At 39.6% G+C, this 22,194-nt stretch overlaps 2 protein-coding genes and 1 long non-coding RNA gene across 4 annotated transcripts; 2 read left to right on the top strand and 1 right to left on the bottom strand.

Annotated features, from left to right (window-relative positions):
- Positions 1-143: 143 nt before the first annotated feature.
- On the top strand, positions 144-1,412 carry LOC112204013. The gene has a single exon (XM_024344901.1). The coding sequence runs from the start codon at positions 144-146 to the stop codon at positions 1,410-1,412; it is 1,269 nt and encodes a 422-aa protein (XP_024200669.1).
- Positions 1,413-4,338: 2,926 nt separating this feature from the next.
- LOC112166471 lies at positions 4,339-9,487 on the bottom strand. 2 transcript variants are annotated; one of them, XM_040506921.1, is made up of 6 exons: positions 9,357-9,487; positions 8,599-9,248; positions 7,803-7,864; positions 5,714-7,705; positions 5,501-5,597; positions 4,339-5,242 (listed from the first exon to the last, which is right to left on the bottom strand). In XM_040506921.1, exons 2-6 carry the CDS (start codon positions 8,708-8,710, stop codon positions 4,590-4,592), a joined length of 2,916 nt encoding a protein of 971 aa, XP_040362855.1. In that variant the 5' UTR covers positions 8,711-9,248; positions 9,357-9,487; the 3' UTR covers positions 4,339-4,589. The 2 variants fall into 2 exon arrangements, with proteins under 2 accessions (XP_040362855.1, XP_024159093.1); XM_024303325.2 differs by having other exon boundaries at positions 4,339-5,236.
- LOC112166472 lies at positions 9,387-10,503 on the top strand. Its single transcript, XR_002923284.2, has 3 exons — positions 9,387-9,528; positions 9,749-10,053; positions 10,152-10,503. It is a non-coding gene; the product is annotated as an uncharacterized LOC112166472 (long non-coding RNA).
- Positions 10,504-22,194: the final 11,691 nt, after the last annotated feature.

Here is a 22,194-nt window from a genome sequence, read left to right as displayed (position 1 = left end):
CTGGAACGCCGCCGCTGCGTTGCCGTCCGCACTTTAGCCAAGTGCGGACGTCCGCTTCAGAACCCGCCCGTATATATATATATATATATATATATATATATATATATATATCCCCTGACACTTAATTTTTTTTGTTGAACAGTATGGACAAGGAATGGATATTTTCAGATAAAAACAGTGAGGAATACAATACTGGGTTGCGTGCATTCATCAATCATGCCTTACAACATGCTTCTTTTAAGGGTCAAATCAAGTGTCCGTGTAGTAAATGTCATAATACCTATTACAAATCTCCAGCAGTTATTGAGGAGCAGCATCTCTTTATGGATGGCATGGATCCGAAATATGTTAACAATCCTTGGACCGAGCACGGTGAACGTTTACCAGTTGCAGTTGATCCTAATTTGCCAGGATCTTCTGAACCTCAACCAGATTTTAATCCATCAGGACCATCATCATCTCAGCCAAATTTTGATGTGCAAGATATGTTGCATGATATATTTGGCGTGTATGAAGAAGAAGATAATTGGGAAGCACCAGGACCTACTGAAGGTCCATCCATGCCCCATGGCCCTAGCCCAGATGTAGAAAGATTCTACCGACTTATAGATGATGCTGATACTGAATTATACCCGGGTGCAGGGAAGAAGATGTTTGATTTCTTGATAAAGTTGTATCAGTTAAAAGCATTGCATAGTTGGAGTGATGTGTCGTTCACAAAGTTGCTTGAATTGTTAAAAGCCTATTTGCCTCCAGGGGAAACTCTTCCTGCTACGTTTTATTTGACAAAAAAATTTATTAAAGATCTCGGGCTGACATACCAAAAGATCGATGCATGTCCTAATGATTGTATGTTATATCGAAAAGATCATGCTTCAGACACAGTTTGTCATGTATGTGGAACTAGTCGGTACAAAAAGGACACATCTACTGACGCGACATCCAATAAGAAGACAGCTGCTAAGATTCTGCGTTACTTTCCATTAGGGCCAAGACTTCAAAGGCTGTACATGTCTCGCCACACCTCAGAATTTATGGTTTGGCATTCCGAAAAGAGACCACGAGATGGGGTTCTGCGCCATCCAGCTGATTCTCTTGCTTGGGCAGAATTAGACAAAATTGATTATGATTTTGGCTCAGAGGGTCGAAATGTTCGTTTGGGTCTAGCCAGTGATGGATTCAACCCTTTTGGTATGATGAGCTTGTCCCATAGTACCTGGCCTGTTATAGTTACTGTTTACAATCTCCCTCCTTGGTTATGCATGAAAAGACCGTACATGATGTTATCTCTGCTTATACCAGGCCCTAAAAGTCCTGGAGTTGACATAGATGTGTACCTGCAACCGTTGGTAGACGAATTGAAAGAGTTATGGACAGAAGGAATTCCTACATATGACGCATATAAGAAATAGATTTTTCAGATGAGAGCTGCATTATTGTGGACTATAAATGATTTTCCTGCATATGCCATGTTGTCTGGATATAGCACAAAGGGGTCAAAAGCTTGCCCGACTTGTGGTGAGGAGACTGATTATTTGAGGTTGCATCATGGAAAGAAAGAAATCTACATGGGGCATCGAAAGTGGCTTCCAAATGACCATATTTTTCGTACATGGCGCAGTAACTTCAATGGATCAACTGAATATCGTAGACCACCCAAACCAATGACGGGGTTAGATTGCTTGGAGGCAACTAATACATTGACGTTCCAACTTGGAAAGGGAAAGGAAAAAGGGTCCACTCGTAAAAGAAAACGAGTTCAAAATAATGATAACACAGAGTACACAGGGCCGTGGAGGAAGCAAAGTGTTTTCTTTCAGCTGCCTTATTGGAAGAACTTATTACTGCGTCATAATATAGATGTCATGCATGTTGAGAAGAATGTTACAGATAGTGTCATTGGGACTTTATTAGGAATTGATGGGAAAAACAAAGACAGCTTCAAAGGAAGTGCAACTCTTGCGAGAGCGATTAGAAGCACAAACCAAAGAGGCACAAGAGAGGGAAGCACGTCTGATGGATGAATTACAAAGGAAAATGGCTGAACAAACAAAAAAAATGGAAGAAATGTTTGAAGTAAGGTGTGTAGGCATGGCGGTCCAAAAAATGGGAGAGTTGTTTAAACAATGTGGAATATCGGTGGATACACAAGAAGATATGGAGCAAACAATGTCTCAATTTGCTCAGAACATTTCTCAAAGGCCGTCAAATGTGATTTTTTCCCCAAATGATGATGTTTACCGCCCCACATTGCCATTTGAATGTTCTGATTTGCAGACGGATTGAAGACTTTGCTTGAAGATGGTGGTCGCTCGTTCAACTCTATCGAAATTAGTTTGATATTACAATAAAGATTTTCATTTTAGTATTTCCATTTTCTAGTCATTTGAGATTTCGGACTAATTTTAATTCTTGTCTTTTGTTGGTTTAAAGTTTAAACTTTGTAGATTTTATTATAAATATATATTTTTTAGAATATTAATGGTTATGCCTCATTGTTATTATTATTTTTTAATTCCATGAAAATTAGAATTATTTGGATATAATTTATTTATATTAAAATTACTGATTTTCAAAATATTTTTTTTAAATATAAAATTTAAACGATACCGATGTCGTAGTGTACCCATTGTTTAATACACATGGATAATTATCCGTAATTATGGATAAATTAATATTATACAAAAAATATAATATTAAATAAAATATAACGTATTTTGTATACGTATAAAAGTATTTATGTATTTTGGTAAATATGAAAATAGAAAATAAAAGAAAATGAGGAGAGAGAAAGAAAATAAAAATTAATGCAGTAAAAAAGAAAAGAAAAATGGGAGATACTGAAGTCTTAAGCGTGGCTTTTGGTTAGTGGAACCTGCGATAGAGAATACCCTTTTTCATTCCGTGGCTGCACCGTACCTAATGAGTTTTAGATACCCTTATTTGTATCATTTGAAGCAAAAGATACAGAAAAAAATCTGTATTCTATGAGCCTTTTGCTAGTAGTGGAGTTATGGAAAATATAATTGCTAAGCCTTGTTGAGTTAATATAGAGTCAAATGCTCACCTATTATGTAATTTAAAAAATATCAAGTACAAATAGGAAAGTACAACTTTTAACATCATAAACTGCCACACATCCATGTCTGCTCTTTCAAACACTGGGATCCATTCAATTTGAACCATTTCTCCCGCTTCGGGAATACCAGTTGAATTCTCTACATAAGTAATATGATGGGGATTTGCCATCCCTATTTGTTGTAGTGCGACAAACGGAACAACGGGTGGACACGGCTAATGACCGGCGGAGGCATACATCGTGAAATATGTGTTGACAGTTATATAGTATAGCACACTGGTCGTCTTCCTTGTACTCCTCCAAGCAAATAGCACACTCGGGGGCCGTTCGATGTTTAAAAGTCATGTACTCTTGTGGCCTCATGTCACTCGAAGTCGTGTAGTCTCGAGGCCAAAATCCTAATAACACAGGCAAATCCAAACCTCCATATAGTTATCCTGTGACTCGCAAAATAAACCTATATTTATTGCAAAATCACTGAATAAGCTGATTTACATATAAAACAGAAAAGAACATTCCAGAAGACAGTAAATGTGTAATCTGACAGTTCTCAGAGTTCATTCTATAATTGGCTCCTTTGAAATAACACAAGTAGGACAACTTGCAATGGACAAGATTTATGTCAAATATCATTCCACTACCCCAAAAAGAAATCCTCAGGTAACTCGACTTTCAGCAGAACCTACTCTCTCTCTCAATTTAGGCATAAGCTATTTTGTTATAGATTTGACTAACATTATAAAGCATCTAAAAACATTTTTACAAGAGCAACTTCTAGGCCATTATTTTATTTTCAGGCCTGGCAGATTACTGGTCTGGTTTGTATTTCATGATTTATCGATCATAACCATTATCAACTTTCCGATAAAGTACGAGTTTGGTAGCTAACTAAATCTCTGTATAGCCATAATTAAGTAATTATTTTGGACTAATTGATATATTATTCAGTAATTATTTCTGATCACGACCATTGTCAACTTTCCTATCAAGTAAGAATTTGGTCACTAGCTAAATTTCTATTGTGAGTGTCTGATCACTAATGCCTCTTCTGGAAGCATAGTTCATAAAAAAGGACAAAGAAGAAGAAGCATAATTTGGCATTTCTGGTGCATCTGATCCATCCACAGAGTGCCTTTCTTTAACATTGAGAACAAAATGGGCTAATGAATTTGGTCACTAGAGCTATTGTGAGTGTCTGATCACTAATGCCTCTTCTGGAAGCATAGTTCATAAAAAAGGAAAAAGAAGAAGAAGTATAATTTGTGCTCTAACCAACTGAGCTACGAGAGCCTTTGATTTTAAGTTGTCAAAGTAGTGGTACATTACAAAATCCCAGTGTACATGAACCCAAAAGCAGAGTTACAAAATCAATGTATATGAACCAGAATTCCAGCAAACTGAGGATTTTGAAATCCTTACTGCTATTGACAATTACAAAATCAATGTATCCGTTCCAAAACCAAATACACCAAATGCATTGCTGCTGCTCATTTTGCAGTAATGGAAATTCTCACATATGAAAGAGGTCTCTGGTAAGCTCATCAACAAGTCCACTGAGCACACCCCTCTCCAAATCCCTAACAACTTCATCCACTTCAACAAACCCAAACATGGTCACATCCCAACCCAAATCCCACATACAATTCAGCTCAGGCTCCCTGTTATTCACGTCGAATTCAAGCATTCTAGGCACATACTCTTCAACCCCACATTCCAGTTTTCCATTCTTCCCATACAGTTTCAGCTTATCAATGTCTTTACTCAACTGCTTAACCAGCTCATCCAGAGACTGGACCTGAGTGAAGCTTATGGATACCTTCACAAACTTGGGATGCACAGCGAGCTCTTGCCTTTTACCTTTTCTTTTCATTATCTCGTAGCTGCAGTCTAATGTGAGCTTAATGTCTTCGGGATGAGTGATGTACTTGTACTCATGATCGTAGTCGCTACTACTAGCGTGGAGAATTCCGAAAGGGATTTCGAGTCTGAAAAGTGCCTCTGCTGTGTTGAGGAACAGTTGGCTCTGGATCACTATCTGCTTGAGAAGGATTTCAGTTTCTGTAAGTGGCTCTTGTTTTCTCCATTTGAAAGGCTTCTGTTGCTCCAATTGCAATGTGGATGAAATATCCAAGGTGTCTTCATGGGTTGATTGGGTTCCTGCAACTTTAATTATTAACTTACTGAACCATTTGTTGCCACTTGCATTGATTTATAGGTTCGTATGTAGAAATGTAGTAACTTTTTTGATGAACTGCATGGATTGACACTTGGGGTTTTGAAATAGATATAGAAAAATCTGTAATCTCTCTATGGAGGTATAACTGTTCTTGAAAAAAAAATTGGTTTTTTTGAAAGGGAAAAAGAAATTGTTTTTGTTTATGTGAGATGGGGAATTCAGTTGAAAGCAGAGGTTCTACTTACCATTAAGTGCATTTGGTGATGTAATGCACTCATCAGCTCCAAAGATTGGTACTTGATCATGTTGATCGTTAGGTACTACTGAGATTGAATTTTGACGCTGCATAACAATCAACAAAATTTTGAGGTAGTTCCCACCAAGGTTGAATTGATGAACAGAATCTTGCTCAACTCTAATAGTTAGAACCTTTCGGGTTTTATGGAAGATGAACTTACACTGTCATGTGGGACTAGAGTTTTTGGTTCTCGGAGGCTTCGGAATTCGTCTTCATTGTGACCATAGAAAGTAGGAGCCTCAGCTTCTTTCTGTAGGTTCTGTACCAAATGTAGTGGTCGAGTGCTTTCTGTTGATTTGTTGGACTTGACTATGCGTGGCTCTGCTTGTTTCAACCTACTGGCTCTACCCTTTTCTGCTCCACTGTGGCCACTGACTTTATCATGGGTTCTATGTGTCACTTGGTCCAAAATAGATTGTTTTGGTGGCCTTGTCAACTTATTCAGCGTTCCATTTCTTCTGGTCACTACTTCATCCACTCTTCGAGGAATTTCACTTTTATTCACTCTTCTAGTTTTTGCCTTCTGTAAGGGTGCTACATGATGAACAGCTTTTTCCTTCCTAGCTGGTGGAATGCCTAAATTTTCTTGATCTGAGTCCTTTTGAGGAAAATCATTCATATGCATGTTCAATTCAGCTGCACTTTTTCTTCTCACTAGATTCTCGTGGTAAGTGCCATTTGGAACTCCTCTGGGTTGCACGGCATTAACAACTTCTACCATACTGTTTCTATTTACCCTGGCTTGGCTTGTGTGAGGCTGCTTTGCTGCCTTGTTGGATGTACTCTTGGATACCATCTCAGTATCTTGTTGTTTTCTTACCTGCAACTTTTGTTCCCCATACCTCATAGTATCCTGCTTTCTTTCTCTTTCGTGATTATCCTTACTGCTGTTCTGTCTGAATTGGGCACTTTGCTGCTTATCTGTTTTCATGGTGGTTGTCTTTCCTGATCTTGTCACAGGTTTTATTCCCATCAAGTCTTTTGAGGATTGTTTTCCATCATGAATAACCATCTCAAGGCCAACATTGTTGTTGGCAGGCAGGACCTTTTCTGCTTGCAGAAGAAAAGCAGTGTTTTTCTGCATCAAGGGATTCTTATTGCCTTCTACCACTTTCTGTCTACTTGTGGATACCAGATTCTCACCATCTTTGGTCTTAACACCAGCAATCTTACTGCTTTCCTGCATTGTATGCCCTATTGCAGCTCCCCTTTCTCTTGGTTTCTTGGGGATGTTGTCTTTCTGTCTGGTACTGGATTTTGCGTTTTCATTTTTGGGAAGCTCATCCAGGCCCATCAGCTTTGCAATAACATTTGGAATCCTATCTTTTTCTGGTTTAGACACTTTCTGGTCTGACTGTTTTGATGGATTTTTGACATCAGGGATATAGCTGACTGAATGCCTGCGAGAAACTGAGGTTGCTGTCTCTCTGCCTTGCTTCTCATCCGTACTACCTCCTGTGGGGTAAGTCAGAGCTGCCATCTTAGGCTTGAGGACCATCCTTCCTACTTCTTGGATTTTACGAGCATGTCTTGTTGATTTGTCAAAGGAAAACCTTGGCAGAGCCAGTTGCTTTTGTTCTTCTATTTGGTCTTCACCATCTTCATCTTCGTCTAGCAATGTGATTCGACTTTTCCTCTGGGAGGTGTTCATATGTTCTGAAGCTTCCTGCAGGTTCACAAGCATTCTCAAGGACTCTTCCAAATCCATGGCCCCTTTAAACAGTTCCTTCCCGATCTCTATTGAAAACTTATCAACATTAACACCATTGGAGCAAGCTCTAAGGATCTGGTTTAGTTTCTGTGCCCCTCTGGATATTTCTTCTATATGGAAATTTGAAAGGTTAGGGAACTGACTACTTGAACCCCAGTACATGTTGACATTTCCCTTTCTTTCCATATTTTTGAAGTCCATGGATCCCCTACCAATTTGATTCAGAAACCCCATCACTGAACTTTTGCTTGATGAACTTGTTCTGGTGAGTTTTGTGGCTCCATTCTCAAGTGCAAAAGCCAAGGCCATGGAAAGATCTACTATTTGTCCTGAGTTCCCACCTCTCCCATAAGCAACCATCTGGTTTGAAGCTTCTTGACGAATAGGTGTTCTACTACTTCCAGTTGACCTGCTCTGGGGGTTCCCAGTTCTGGAACTAGTCTACAAGAGTGGAAAAAACATTTTGAGACAAAATTAATTTCATTCCATCTGCTTTAATAATAATCAGATTGCAGCAATTTCAGGTATGATCACTTACTATTCCATGGGTTTTTGTATCCCTTGATCCTCTATAAGTTTGCTTGGAATAAGCATATGCATCTGTATGAAGACATCATAGAGTGCGATAGGAATCAATTTAGGTATATATATATTCTCTAGCTATAAATCATACATAACCGTTTGACCTCCGCATATGTCAGTTCAAGTGTACTGTTTTGCGCCTTCATCGGTCCTAAAGTGGAAATATATCTCATTTGATCAAAACAAAACAGAACATTTTTTGTCTATCCATATTTAGTTTGTGAGTAAAACAGGAGAAGCAATGGTCTACCACTATGTTCTGTCTAATCAGTTTAGATCAAACTTACCATCTGACACCCATTTTCCTAATCGTCTTGAAGAAATTTCATTTTTCAAGTATGAAAGTTAAACAAATAATATGAGGGTCTTAGTTAGTGTAGTTTTAAATTTAATTTGCTGCAGGGACAAATAACAACAAATATGTCATAGTTTTCAGAACAACAATACAATTTCTACAAGTGAAGGTACTTTTGCAGTGCTTTCACATGCAGTTGAATAAAAGGACAAAGAACTAGATTCTTTTCTTAAATATTGTGTTTGTTCTTTCAAGTGATCCTTATACACTTCTTGCTGCTTTTTTAACTATTGCTTGCACTCAGTGCACAAGAATCATAGTTCTCATTTGATTTCAGTCTTTAGGTGCAGCCCTAATTCACGCTCTTTGAATTGGTAATGGGGAAATTCTAAACGCTCATATCTTCTTCATTTCATAATGACCAGGACAAGTTTCAGGAGGTTAAATATATACTTACCTATAGCCATTGTGTTTGAACGGTTTGAGCTCTGCGCTGGTGCAGCCATTCGTTCCTTCCTAACCCGAAGATCATCCAGCAGCTTTTGCGCAAAATCTGATCTCTTCGCCATGTTGTGTGTGCAGCAGTGCAGGCCTGCAGCTGCAACTCTGTTTCAGTATTGTCTCAACAATACTTGAGCAACAAATTTGTACATTGTGTTTTTAGTAATAAATTCTTTTGCATATAGGGAGAGAGATGAGAGGTAATGCTCTATTACTTGAAATTGTGGTTGAGGTGATTCTTTCAAAGTTGGTTGAGGTGGGAAGTCCATTCCAAAACTAAAGTAAACAGTGTTGGAAGATACTTTTATCATATCATAGAAAGATTGAAGTGAACGTTTAGTTCTCATTCTCTCTATGTTTGTGATCGTGTGCCTGACTTACATTTCAATCTAAGCAAGGGCAGGGTTTTCAAAGTGCTTCTCTTCTAAGCTTGTCTATGCGCAACTTTTGCTTAGTTTTCAATGAGTCTCGAAATGTTGCACGGCTACGCCAAATTGCCTTCGTATCCCGTACCGATACGGGATACGGGTGCGATACGCCTCGGATAAGTCCGGATACGCGTATCCAACGCATCCAGGTTTTGATACGCCACGGATACGGTCGTTTCTGTATTGGATACGTAAATTAGTAAATAAATAGGATACGCGAGGTTAGATCGGGCATTTTCCCCAAAAAAAAAAAAAAAAAAGGAAACAAAACAGATCGAATCGAGACCTAATTGAGCTGCACATCTTCAGTCTTCGCGTTTTCTTCTCTTCTGCTGTTCGCGGCTTCTCTCCAGATGCAATAAAAGCTGAAGCTACTTCTTCGTATCACGTCTTCTTCTACTACAGACTTCTCCGGTTCTCTCAAAGGAAACCAGCTGGAGCTTCTTCTTTCGCTTCGGGTATGTTCTCTTCTTCAGTTCTTCTTGATTGAATTATGGCTTGTGATGGTTTGTGGGTTTATGGGTCTGTGCATCTGATGGTTTGTGGGTTTATGGGTCTGTGCATCTGATGGTTTATGGGTCTGTGAATTGTGATGGTTTGTGGGTCGTTGTGAAGTTCTGATGGTTTATGAATTTGTAGGTTCTCTTATTAAACTGATAATGCTTTATGAATTTGCAGGACCATGAGTGGAGATAGAACACCTCCTATTAGTTCAAGTGCTGGGTCTGTTAATGCTGAAACTAATAGTGGAGCCGCTGATGCTGAAAATATAGTGCACATATGTTTTTTTTCTTCTTAATTTATATATAGATGCACATATATATTTATATATTTATTAAAATATATTTTAATTGACGTATCATTCCCGTACCCGTATCTTATTACATTTAAGATTTGCAGTATCCACGTATCGCACCGTATTGTATAGAATACTCGTAGCCGTATCGGTGCAACTTCACTCTCATCATCTGTCAATGTAATCGGTAGGTAAACTGCTAGTTTATTGACTTTATTCTATTTGGAACGGCATCCTGATTTTCATATTGATCTATACTAAGTTTTGCCGCATTGGACTTGTCAGCCTGCAATTGCTCTGTTATTGAGATATATTACGGAAGTATGTGCTACAATTGCACTGGTGCAAGTGACCCTTATAGTTGGTTTTGAGCAAACATTTTGGGGAAGGTTCAGGGCGAGAAAATCTTTTCTATATCTTCTGAAGTCGTTTCAGTCTGCAATGTGGTCTCTGGGGGAGATTGCTTAGAGTTTTTGAGTTCTCAATGTAAATGGTAATAAGTTGTAGCTGTACTCATGTGTACTCATGTGGCTTGTCACTTTATCCATCTGAAGGTTTTCTCATGCTTCATATAAGGTGCTTGCAGTATCAGAATAATAATCACCAAGTAATTAGAGTACTATTTAGTTAGTTTGAATGACTTGTCCCATTTCGCTACCATTTTCCTTTTGTATATATGCAGCTTGTTCCTCCTCTTCTTGTTCCACCACTGGGTCCTTGCGATGACCTTTTCCTTTTTCAAACATTAAAATGGGTTTTTGTTTCCATTTCCTGTAAAATTGCAACTGCCTTCGAATTTGAAAGAGTATATATTGCTAGTAAATACTTAATCAAACACATTAAAAATTAAAGATGTGACATTTTGCATCCACTCATTTATAGAGAACAATTTAGTATGAACTTGATATGTACCAGGTTTGAACAAAAAGTTATCAAACAATTAGTAAATACTAAATAGAGATAGATCAAATTCATCTCTTGAAATTTTTACAATAGTTAAGGCAGGCTGCTCAACTGCTTATTAATTTGAAGATGAATAAACAGCTTCTTAGAGAGACCAAGTACTCTTCTTTTTATTAGTGTTCGACAGATCAATTTCATTCTCATAATCCAACATTGGAAAATTTGCAAAAGTTGATGTTCCCCACTACTTGAGTGCTGCCAACTCGTATGCTTTTGCTGTGGATTCTTCTACGTAATAAGCCCCTGCATATACATTTTGTGTTAGATGATTCAAGATATGTTTATCTGACAATTAAGTGGTTTTGAGCAGTCAACGAATGGGATATATGTGATATCGGCCTGAATAAGACTCGACCGTGACATTGCTAAAAAGGTTTAAGATATTCCTCAATTTCATATTATTTGGTAGTCGAAATCAGCGAAAGGAAATGTACACAGATTTGGGACATACAAATAGTTTGTAGACTGTTAATCTCCCATCTAGAGGAAGAAAAATTACTAATTTTTTGAATTTTTGCATCTGCAGTTCACCAAACTGTTGTAGGAGAATGGAATTGTGTTTATTATTGATAATAAGAGCCCTTTAAATAGGGAGTTACAAGGTACCCAAAAGGTAATAGAATCTGATTACAATTGAATACCTAGAACACATTCTTATTACAACTCTAAACCCTAGTTTGTAGAGGCACACATTATGTCGATATCCTTCAACACTCCCCCTGTGCCGCTCAAACTTGGTGATGACGCTTTGATTGTTGCCTCGTTAAAAACCTTGCCAGGTAACAAAAACCCTGTGGGACAAAAATAACCCTAGTCGAAGGACAAAAAGAGCACAACAGGTCCTTCACTTTTCGAGATCGAACATGTAGACATCATGCCTCCCCCTGATGTCAATATCTCCCCCTGATTGCTACAATCATGGGAGTTCGGATAACTTTCTCAATCCGATGCTCTTCACATGTTTCTCGAAGGTGGATTTTGGTAACGACTTAGTAAATAAGTCCGCTACATTATCCTCTGATCAGATTTGGTTCACTTCAATATTTAGAAATGCTTGTTGTCATTTTGATGGAGGGGAGGAGGAGCACGGAAGGTGGCATTTTGCCTTGTGGGGTCCGATCCCACACTTCTGTCATCTCTTTTCTCTGCAGGGATAGAACAAGCCCATATCAATTGTATCTCTCAAATATCGAAAGATTGCCTTTATACCAATCTAATGGCGTTGCGTTGGCGCGGGGCTATGTCTAGCCAACAAGTTCATAATAATTGAGGTGTCCGGTCTTGTATTGTGCTAAGTACAATAATGCGCCTATTGTACATAAGTAAGCACTTCCGCTATTAACACGTCTTCGTCATCATCCCTGGGACGAAACGGATCCCTTTTAGGGTCAAGACTACGGATGACCCTGGGAGTGCATCTTTGACTTTATCAAAATGCAAAGCATTTATTGACACGGTATACAAGTTCTAAATCTAGACAATACCGTGTTCTCCCAAGGTCCTTCATCTCAAACTCGGATTTCAGGTGTTCAGCGGTTTCCCTTAACTCTCAAGGGTTCCAATTATGTTTATCAACATGAACCGCGACAATTGCAAATCCAGAACTTGTCATGAAAACGCAGGTGCATAGTTCATCATATCCCTTCCCAATCAAGTAGTCATTTTAGTGAGCATTTCAACCTCGTTGCAAATACGCTCCGTGGTCTAGAGCCACTTGACTTGGGTAAATGAAGCCCACAAGAACCTTCATTATATTCCGTATCTAGATCCCCATAGAGATACGTAGTGACCACATCTGTAAGCTGCATGTTCAGTTATTTGAAAACTACCAAACTGACAAGGTAGTGGAGTACAATGACATCCATTACGAGAGAATATGTCTTCTCGTAGTCGATTCCAGGGCGTTGTGAGAAACCTTGCGCCATAAGGCGAGATTACCATCTCTTTTTCTCATCACGCTATCTAACGAAGACCTATTAATGTCAATAGGTTTTATGTTAGGAGGTGTTGGCATCTCAGGCCCGAAATCCTTCCTCTTCGTTAGTGAATCCAATTCAACCTGGATCGCATCTTTCCATTTAGGCCAATTTTCTCTATGTTGGCATTCTTCAACGGAGTAAGGTTCGATGTCATTGGTCTCAACAATTCCACGTCCTCATGTACACTAGTGTAGTTCGTAGAGATCTCTATATTCTTAGGAATTGGTTCTAACATTGAGGCGTCCCCTAACGATGTCTCTTAGACATAACCACAATCCAAAATATTCTCATGAGACGGATTTTGAGTATCAATGATCAATGGATCAAGTTGTGCCAAACTCGCTCTCTTCTTAGGGCGAGAATCCATCGAACCTATGAGTCTCCTACTCTCTCTAGCGGAACCCATGGCCTATGACTCCATTATGCCATCTTTGTGGCGTCACCATACCATCATCCATGGTGTGTTGCCGTACCCATCTTCTCTGGGTGGCACCATGTCCTCTTGTGGGGATATCAATCCTTGCAGGCATGTTTGCAGCAGGTATATGTGATCTCGTCACTTTTGGGGGATCAAGATGAGACATAGTGGGGACAGACCACGACAATTCCTATCGTTCCTGTTGAACATTGACGTTCAATAGGAACGACGAGAAGACTGTCTCCCCCTAACGACCGGAAGACTATCTCATCAAAGTGACAATTCGCAAATCCAGCGAAATAGAGATCGCCTGTCAAGGGTTCTACATGGTGGACTTAGAGTTGGACACTCATGTCCAATAAATATATATATGCATTCGTTGCAATGACTCATGTTGATGCGCTGTGGCGGCGCAATTGGCACATGAACCGCACACTCAAATATGCATAAGTACGAGATATTAGACTCGAACCAGTCACTAGTTGTAACGCAAATAAAGGTTGAGTGGCTGCTATGAGTCGTAGACGAATTAGTATAGCTGCATGCGATATTGCATAACCCAAACGGAAAAATTGGTGCGCATTACCAATGTCTGGGCTACCATCGTAGTCATTTAACGGTGGCTTTTCCGTGAGACCAATTGGGTGTGTACATGGGAATATGATACTTGATATCAATACCCAATGATATGCAATAGTCATCAAAAATTTTCGATGTAAACTCTCTAGCATTATCAAGTCAAATTGACTGAATGAGATGATCTGGATAGTGAACCCGTAGCCATATGTTATGTGCTAGGAGTGTAGTATAAGCAGCATTATGAGTGGATAATGGCACAACACGTGATCAGTGTGTTTGCGTATCAACCAACACCATAAAACATCTATACGGTCCGCAAGTTGGTTGATCAAATCCACATAATTCCCTTAGATTCTTTGTAAGAATGGAATTATTTCCTCAATCTCCTTTGCATAGGATGGTCTCAATCCTAAATAACAGGCTTTACAGAACAAAACATGGGCCTTATAATCAACCAATGAAGGTTTTGGTTAAGCCACAATGTCACAATGGACTTCAGAAGTAGGGAGAGGAGATGAATAAGGGTTTATGGCATCAATGCCATATATTTTCCGCAGGGGGTAGGCGGCGCCTGCCATGTGTGGCCGGTCTTTGCACAATCATGGCGCCATGAGGCGCATGTGCAGCTCCTCGAACCAATTCTTGGTTCTTACTTCTCTTCGTTCTGAAAATGGATGTTTGTGTAAAGTCTTTAATACACGGATCATCATGCCAAAGCCTATATGTGTCAGAATCCCATAAGTCGTCTCTCATGACATGGTTGGATTCAATAACTCAAATAGTGGTTGCATACAACCCACTAGAGCGACACATAAGTTTCTCTAATACTCGTTTATGTTCGTAGTCATTAGAGGTGATGCAAAGGAACTCTGTCCATTCTCATAATGTGTTTCCACTTGAAAACCATTGGCTCTTATATAATAAAGTCCGAATTAAGGTATGTCCAAGACATTAAGTAAAAGAATTGACACTTTATTAATAGCCAATGATTACATCAAAGTTTCCAAAATCTAATCCAAAATAAAATCAAACTAAGACACATTGTAGTCACTCTATCCGTTTGGTAACTCCAATCAAATATGACCAGGAAAGTAGAGAGAGATGTTGGTGGAGCAAGGCTCTCTTAAGTATCAATAATCTCAATAACTTTCCTAGACATCACATTTTATTGGGTCCGCCACATAAGAAAGAGTTAATACAATTGTCATTTATTGACCAAGGCATATTGCCATTACAAAAGTTCTTGGAAAAAATAAAAGGACTAATCTAATCAAAGTCTGTTGCATCCTTGTGCACTTTATCTTCAGCTTTGAAGTCCTCTATGGTGAGATTGACATCTCCACCGTCTTCTTCTTCTTCTGCAAGGTACACTTCTTGCTCTCTCAGGTCCCTGTATGCCCTGTATCTTTCAGCTAGTTCCTCGCTTGCCTTGCATTGCTTGAACCAATGCTCAATTGATCCACATCGATGACACACATCATTGTGGTTGCCTCCCTTTAATTGAGGTGCACGTTGTGCAAGTTGCGGGCGTTCCCTAGGAGGGTTGGTGCCACCATTACGGCTAGGGATACCACGACCCCCTCTCCCACGTGTGGCATTACCACCACGTGTATCCACACCAAACTTGCTATTTCCTTCCTGGTTAGGGCAGTTATATGGGCCCATACGTCCCTCATATCCCCCATTTTTAGGGTACCGCTCCTTGCGTCCTCCTTTGGGTGCATTATAATTCGCCTCATGAACGCTCTGAGTTCCAATGGGCCTTGAATTATAATTCCTCACGAGTATGTTATCATGTTTCTCAGCTACAGATATAACATTGATAAGCTGATGAAACCTCGTGATCCGTCCAGCATTGACTTCAGTACGGTATTGCTTTGATACCACAATGGCTGAAATGAGGAAGGTGGAGAGAGTTTTCTCAATTAGCTCTTGCTTTGTGACAGGTTGTCCACAAAACCTGAACATGGACTGTATGCGAAGAGCTTCTGAATTATATTCAGCAACAGACTTGAAATCAGCAAAGCGCAGATTGTTCCATTGAACCTTCAAGTCAGGGAGGAGGGAATCTTGGACATTGCCAAATCACTCTTGCACTACCCATAGCTCTCTTGCATTCTTGATCGACATATACTCCAATCTGAGTGCCTTGTCCATATGGCGTCGCATCAAGATAACTGCTTGAGCATGCTTTGTAGGTGTTTGCACAAACACAAGATCCGGGTTAGGTGCCTGGATTATGGGTAATATTCCCTTTGAAGTGAGATGGTTCTCAACATCGGTTACCCAACTGTGGTAATCCGAGCCTGTTGAGTCAACATGGGAAAGTCGAGTCTAGGTTCATTCGACATCCTGAAAATAAGAAGAGAAGATATATTAGTTTCGGAGTTAAACTTCCACGAAAACTAAAACAATAAGATTTCCGAGCTATGCTACCAAGAAATCAATTTCCAAGAATCTCTTTTGGATTAGACCAAACAATAATATTTTAATATGGTCACAATTTAATGCTTACGGACGCTCTTAGTCCAAGCATTGTGAACACTCTTAGTTCACACGAATGCTCTTAGTTCGTTTAATTATGGACACTCTTAATCCATACAAACACTTTTAGTTCGTTAAGCGTGAATCCCCACAATTTCGCTTTGTTAAATATTCAAAACCATTTGACAACATATATTCCAATAATCTGCAGAAAATAAAGGGAATTTAAATACAAGAAAGTAGCAACCTTAATTATAAAAACTTACGTGATTGTTCTTGGCTTGAAGACACGCGCGTGTTGGAGCAGGCGTGTTTTTTCCTGGGTCGTCTGTTCTTTGGGCTTTCCTCTCTTTTTTTCTTTTCTTTCTCTGTTTTTCTGGGCCGGCCGGGTCCCTTCTTTTTTTTCTTTTTTTTTTTCTCTTGGGCTGGGTCCCTTATCTTTTTTTCTTCTTTCTTTTCCTTCGCATCTTCTTCTTCTTTCTTTCCTCTGTTCTTCCTCCTCCTAATCTGCAGGTGGCGAGGCAGAAACTGCAAGGCAGGCAGCAGCTTCGCGGGGGGGACACTGGGCTGCGTGCTGGAGCGCAGAGCTGTAGGTGGGCTGGTGCGCAGGGCTGCAGGAGCGGTGTGCAGCGCGGGCTGGTGCGGAGGTGGCTGGACGCTGCAGGGCAGTGTATTGTGGCAGGGGCGTGCTGGGCTGAGGGCTGGTGTGCAGCGCGGGCTGTAGGGAGGTGGCTGGAGGCTGCAGGATGCCGTGGGGATTGCAGGAAGCGTGCAGGGGCGTGCTGGCCGAGCTAGGGTTTAGGGAGGAGAGGACTTGCGGCAGATTTTGTGAGAGATAGTTTTAGGTTTTTTTTTTCTTTTTTCTTTTGGGCTAGGGTTAGAATACGTGCTGATAACGTGTTGTAGGAGAATGGAATTGTGTTTATTATTGATAATATGAGCCCTTTAAATAGGGAGTTACAAGGTACCCAAAAGGTAATAGAATCTGATTACAATTGAATACCTAGAACACATTCCTATTACAACTCTAAACCCTAGTTTGTAGAGGCACACATTATGTCGATATCCTTCAACACAAAAAAATTTCTTACAGCATCATCAAATGCATATTTCATGCTTTCCATATGACAAATTCGTAAGACTTGATTCAAAGACACATTTCTACCTTTCAGAAAAAGAATGTGATGGATGGTCAATTACATTATAGTGTCGTAATTGAAAGGTATAAATCATATTTCGTTTACTGTCATCTTAGCAACAGTTACTTTTGTTCATAAAAAGACTGGAAGCTAAATAGTACCACAGCATCTTAAATTCTCAAGGTCTTTGAAAGACCAATCACATATAAACTTGTACCTCACATATCACATCACATAAACAGATCGCAGAAACAACATTAGGAATTAGAAATCCAACCTGTTTTGGCTGAGATTCTGCTACTGTTTGGACCTGAATTTAGCAACTTCTATCTTAAGCTATTTGGAGAGTCGGCCGAACAAACGATAGGTCATTCGTTCGAATCGAACGTGTCGTTTGGCCAAGGTAACAGTTTGCGAATCATATAACTGAGATGAGTGCGTCGTTCGGCCGCTTGGCCGAAATTTGATACTTTGGTTAGAAAATGGGCCACTCCGCCAAGCTATTAGACGTTCCAAATGAGAAATGGGTGAATGTACAAACAGGCCTAGAAGAGGACTAGGAGAGCTCGGCCAAACCCAAGCGATAAGTTTGGCCGAGAAGTCATTCAAGGAAGGAATCCTCAAAAGGAAAAAGTTCGAATCAATTATGGATTTCGATTGTGAAGATTTCATATATCAGCCAGGCCAGAATTTTATGAGACAAATCAATCCTAGAAGGAAGGAGAATCCTACTTTATTTCCACGTCTTGGAGGACAAGCTAGTTAGGGTTTCTGACTTGTATATATAGCACATTGTAACTCATTGTAAAAGGTCCTGCACCACACAAACAAATCAATATACAACTTTTACTTTCAAACTTTTCTCTTGCTATCTCATAGGTACTTTACCTTCGATTCAACTTTCATAACTTGTTTTCATTTCTAGTTTTCTTTTTTCTATTTCGATTCAGTACTTTACATTCAAGCACCTTACTTTCTTGTTTCATTTACTTTATATGCACTTTATTTTTCGCACTTAGGAGTAGTTCATAACGTAGAATTATCATCCATTGATCTCTTTCGGCCAGTCGGAATTGGATCGATGTGATTTGCTATTCACACACATATCATCTCACAAAGTTTTGACAATCGAATCCACTTCACCTTTGTCTTTACCGTGATTTGCGAGTACCTTCACCCGGTAGACCTCTCGCTTGTCACCCGAACCTTTGAGTTTACCCAAGAAGTGAATGTGATAGAAGATCCCGGTCAGGATTGACGCCTAACCAAAGTCCTTGCAACAGAGGCATCCGAACTCAACGGCTGAGAGGGTTCCTTCCTCAGTCAACAATGATTTGATAAGAAGTCAGATACAAGCGCAAATCAGATCTGAACCTCACTCAGCCATTCGGCCGTGAGTTGGCACGCCCGCACAATTTCAGAAGGACGATTCAATCGCAAGTCCCTCGGCCCTCATTTCGGCCAAGAAGATTTTGAGGCAAACATCTTTTGGCACGCCCGGTGGGATACTAATGTATTAGGTGTTTTCACAAATGAGTTTCTTCGAGCTGAATCTAAACGGCTCAAGTTCAATATATGGTGTTAATGGGAGATACAGCTATGCTGCGTACAAAGTTTTCTTGACTTCAATAGCCACGCCGCATGGAATTTACAAACATCCAAAACACAACCCCAATATGGTTGCAGTTTTGACAAGGAGGTTGATTTTTCTCTAGATGGTAAGCCCAAATTTGATCTCGACATTGAGCCTATTGATGATATATATGAAGAAGACGAGCCAATTCATGGCTTTGTTCTACTCAGAGGGCTAAAACACCATCAAGAGGTTGATTATTTAAGTGAGGAGGTTGTACACTTTGACATGGTTGTCAATAATAAAGCCAACTTCGAAAAATCACAATCGGCTAAATTTGAAGTAGAAGCCGAAGTTGGTAATTCAAGTACATATGCAGAGCTTGAAAATTCGGCCTACATAATAGCCAGAGAACAAGAACCTACTACATGGGGTTTAAGTTTAATGCTTCACAGCCTCCAGAGGCTTGAACCAAAGGCCGAAAACAAAGAAGTTTCCAAATTTGCGATAAAGCATCGTTGGCCGCCTCCATAACAGCCATAATTTTTTTTCTTCTTTAGAATCTGCAAAAAAAAAAAAAAGGAAAAAAAAAAGAAGACGACACAGGAAAGAGGCAAGAAAGTGTGCTTGGAAAGAATGCTTGTGTTTTAACCCATAATATTCGTTATCGGCTTCATTTTGGCTGAGTGCCTAATTGTTTAAGGAGCTTCATTAAAGTTGCTAAGTATTTACTGGTGGTCATGAGATGTAAGTTTGGGTGGATTATGTGGTCTAGTAATTAAAGGGCCATTTAATTTAAATGACCAGAAAAGATGCATTTTCAGATTCTAATTATACCAATTTCCTCACCATATCATCAGTGAAGGTTTAAGCCATGAAGACCAAATTTATATTTTTGGTTAGAAGCTTTAAATGGGCTGGGACTTATATAGATGCTACAAACGATGCTCTTTCTATCATAATTCATTATGCATGACATCGGTTGAGAAGATTTTCAAGTTTAATTTGCATACATTTCCTTAACCACTCGGCGACTTTTGCCGAGGCTCAAGGAAATGGGGGGAGCTATGTTTGTACCCAATTTTGGTAAATCGGCCCATAAAATATTTGGCCGATAGATGAGGAAAATATGGTGCTTTTACAGATTATATCTCAATAAATTTCATATTTATGAGATTTTATTAGATATTAACTTTTGGAGAAGAAATGAGAAGGGAAGGAAATAAAGGCGATAATTATTCTTTGGAATAATTAATGCCGAGACTTTATTGAGTTTGAAGGCGTTAGAGAGAATATTGCATGTTTAAGAACAAATCAATATAATGGCGCTGCAACAAGAATGCAATTATGGTGCGATTAAGAAATTTATTACGCCTAATTGTATTTTCTTTCCTAAATGTTATGTTTGTAATAGTATAAATAGGAGGCATTTAGCTCATTGTAAGAGGTCCCCGACCAACACAACTCAAAATCAATACATCAAATTCTCTACAATATCAATCTTTTCATTCTTTCTCTAGCCTACTTTAATTTTTATCGCTTTCTTTACCTTCCGCACTTTATGTTTACTGCAATTTACTCTTCAGTCTCTTTAAATTTCATGCAATTTAATTAATTCGCATTTAGATTCTTGCTCTTTCACTTTTCGCACTTTACTTTCTGCAACCTATATCAAAAAATAAAAAAGAGAAGCAGCATCGGTGAAGACGCCGAAAGTCCTTGCAACAAAGGCAAGAGAACCCAATGGCTGAGACGGTTCCTTCCTCGGCCCACAGTCACTTGAAAGAAGTCAGATCAAGCGCAAATCTTATCAAAACCTCGCTTGGCCAATTGGCCGCGAGTTGGCACGCCTGCGTATCAAGAAGGACAATTGGACTTCAAATCCCTCAGCTACTAATTTGAGCCGAGACGATTTTGAGGCAAACATCTTTTGGAAAGATGTTTGCCTCAAAATCATTCGGCAGAAATGAGGGCCGTGGGACTTGCGGTTGAATCGTCCTTCTGAAATTGCACAGCGTGCCAACTCGCGGCCGAATGGCTGAGCGAGGTTCATATCTGATTTGCGCTTGTATCTGACTTCTTATCAAATGATTGTTGACCGAGGAAGGAACCCTCTCGGCCGTTGAGTTCTAATGCCTCTGTTGCAAGGACTTCAGTTAGGCATCAATCCTGATCGGGATCTTCTATCACATTCACTTCTTGGGTAAACTCAAAGGTTCGGGTGACAAGCGAGAGGTATACCGGGTGAAGGTACTCGCAAATCACGGTAAAGACAAAGGTGAAGTGGATTCGATTGTCAAAATTTTGTGAGATGATATGTGTGTGAATAGCAAATCACATCGATCCAATCCCGACTGGCCGAAAGAGATCAATGGATGATAATTCTACGTTATGAACTACTCCTAAGTGCGAAAAGTAAAGTGCATATAAAGTAAATGAAACAAGAAAGTAAGGTGCTTGAATGTAAAGTACTGAATCGAAATAGAAAAAAGAAAACTAGAAATGAAAACAAGTTATGAAAGTTGAATAGAAGGTAAAGTACCTATGAGATAGCAAGAGAAAAGTTTGAGAGTAAAACTTGTATATTGATTTGTTTGTGTGGTGCAGGACCTTTTACAATGAGTTACAATGTGCTATATATACAAGTCAGAAACCCTAACTAGCTTGTCCTCCAAGACGTGGAAATAAAGTAGGATTATCCTTCCTTCTAGGATTGATTTGTCTCATAAAATCCTGGCCTGGCTGATATATGAAATCTTCACAATCGAAATCCATAATTGATTCGAACTTTTTCCTTTTGAGGATTCCTTCCTTGAATGATTTCTCGGCTGAACTTATCGCTTGGGTTTGGCCGAGCTCTCTTAGTCCTCTTCTAGGCCTGTTTGTACATTCACCCATTTCTCATTTGGAACGTCTAATAGCTTGGCGGAGTGGCCCATTTTCTAACCAAAGGATCAAATTTCGTCCAGGCGGCCAAACAACGCATTCATCTCAGTTATATGATTCACAAACTGTTACCTTGGCCAAACGACACGTTCGACAAACGAATGACCTGTCGTTTGTTCGGCCGACTCTCCAAATAGCTTAAGATAGAAGTTGCTACATTCTGGTCCAAACATTGCCCCCCCCCCCCCCCCCCCCCCCAGTCTCATGAGTCTCGCCTCTTAAACCGAGTGTTATGAGACTGAATAAG

This window comes from Rosa chinensis, chromosome 5 (assembly GCF_002994745.2).
Source record: "Rosa chinensis cultivar Old Blush chromosome 5, RchiOBHm-V2, whole genome shotgun sequence".
Classification (NCBI taxonomy): Eukaryota; Viridiplantae; Streptophyta; class Magnoliopsida; order Rosales; family Rosaceae; genus Rosa; species Rosa chinensis.
The sequence above is the reverse complement of the archived record's forward strand: the minus strand, read 5'-3'. Positions and strand labels throughout refer to the sequence as shown.

Excerpts from the sequence above, each read along its gene's own strand:
- LOC112204013 (XM_024344901.1), top strand. The coding sequence starts at position 144 with ATGGACAAGGAATGGATATTTTCAGATAAAAACAGTGAGGAATACAAT.
- LOC112166471 (XM_040506921.1), bottom strand. The coding sequence starts at position 8,710 with ATGGCGAAGAGATCAGATTTTGCGCAAAAGCTGCTGGATGATCTTCGG. Across the intron at positions 7,865-8,598 it reads TTCAAACACAATGGCTATAG|ATGCATATGCTTATTCCAAG; the intron begins GTAAGTATATAT and ends GTCTTCATACAG. Across the intron at positions 5,243-5,500 it reads ATCACCAAATGCACTTAATG|TTGCAGGAACCCAATCAACC; the intron begins GTAAGTAGAACC and ends TAATAATTAAAG.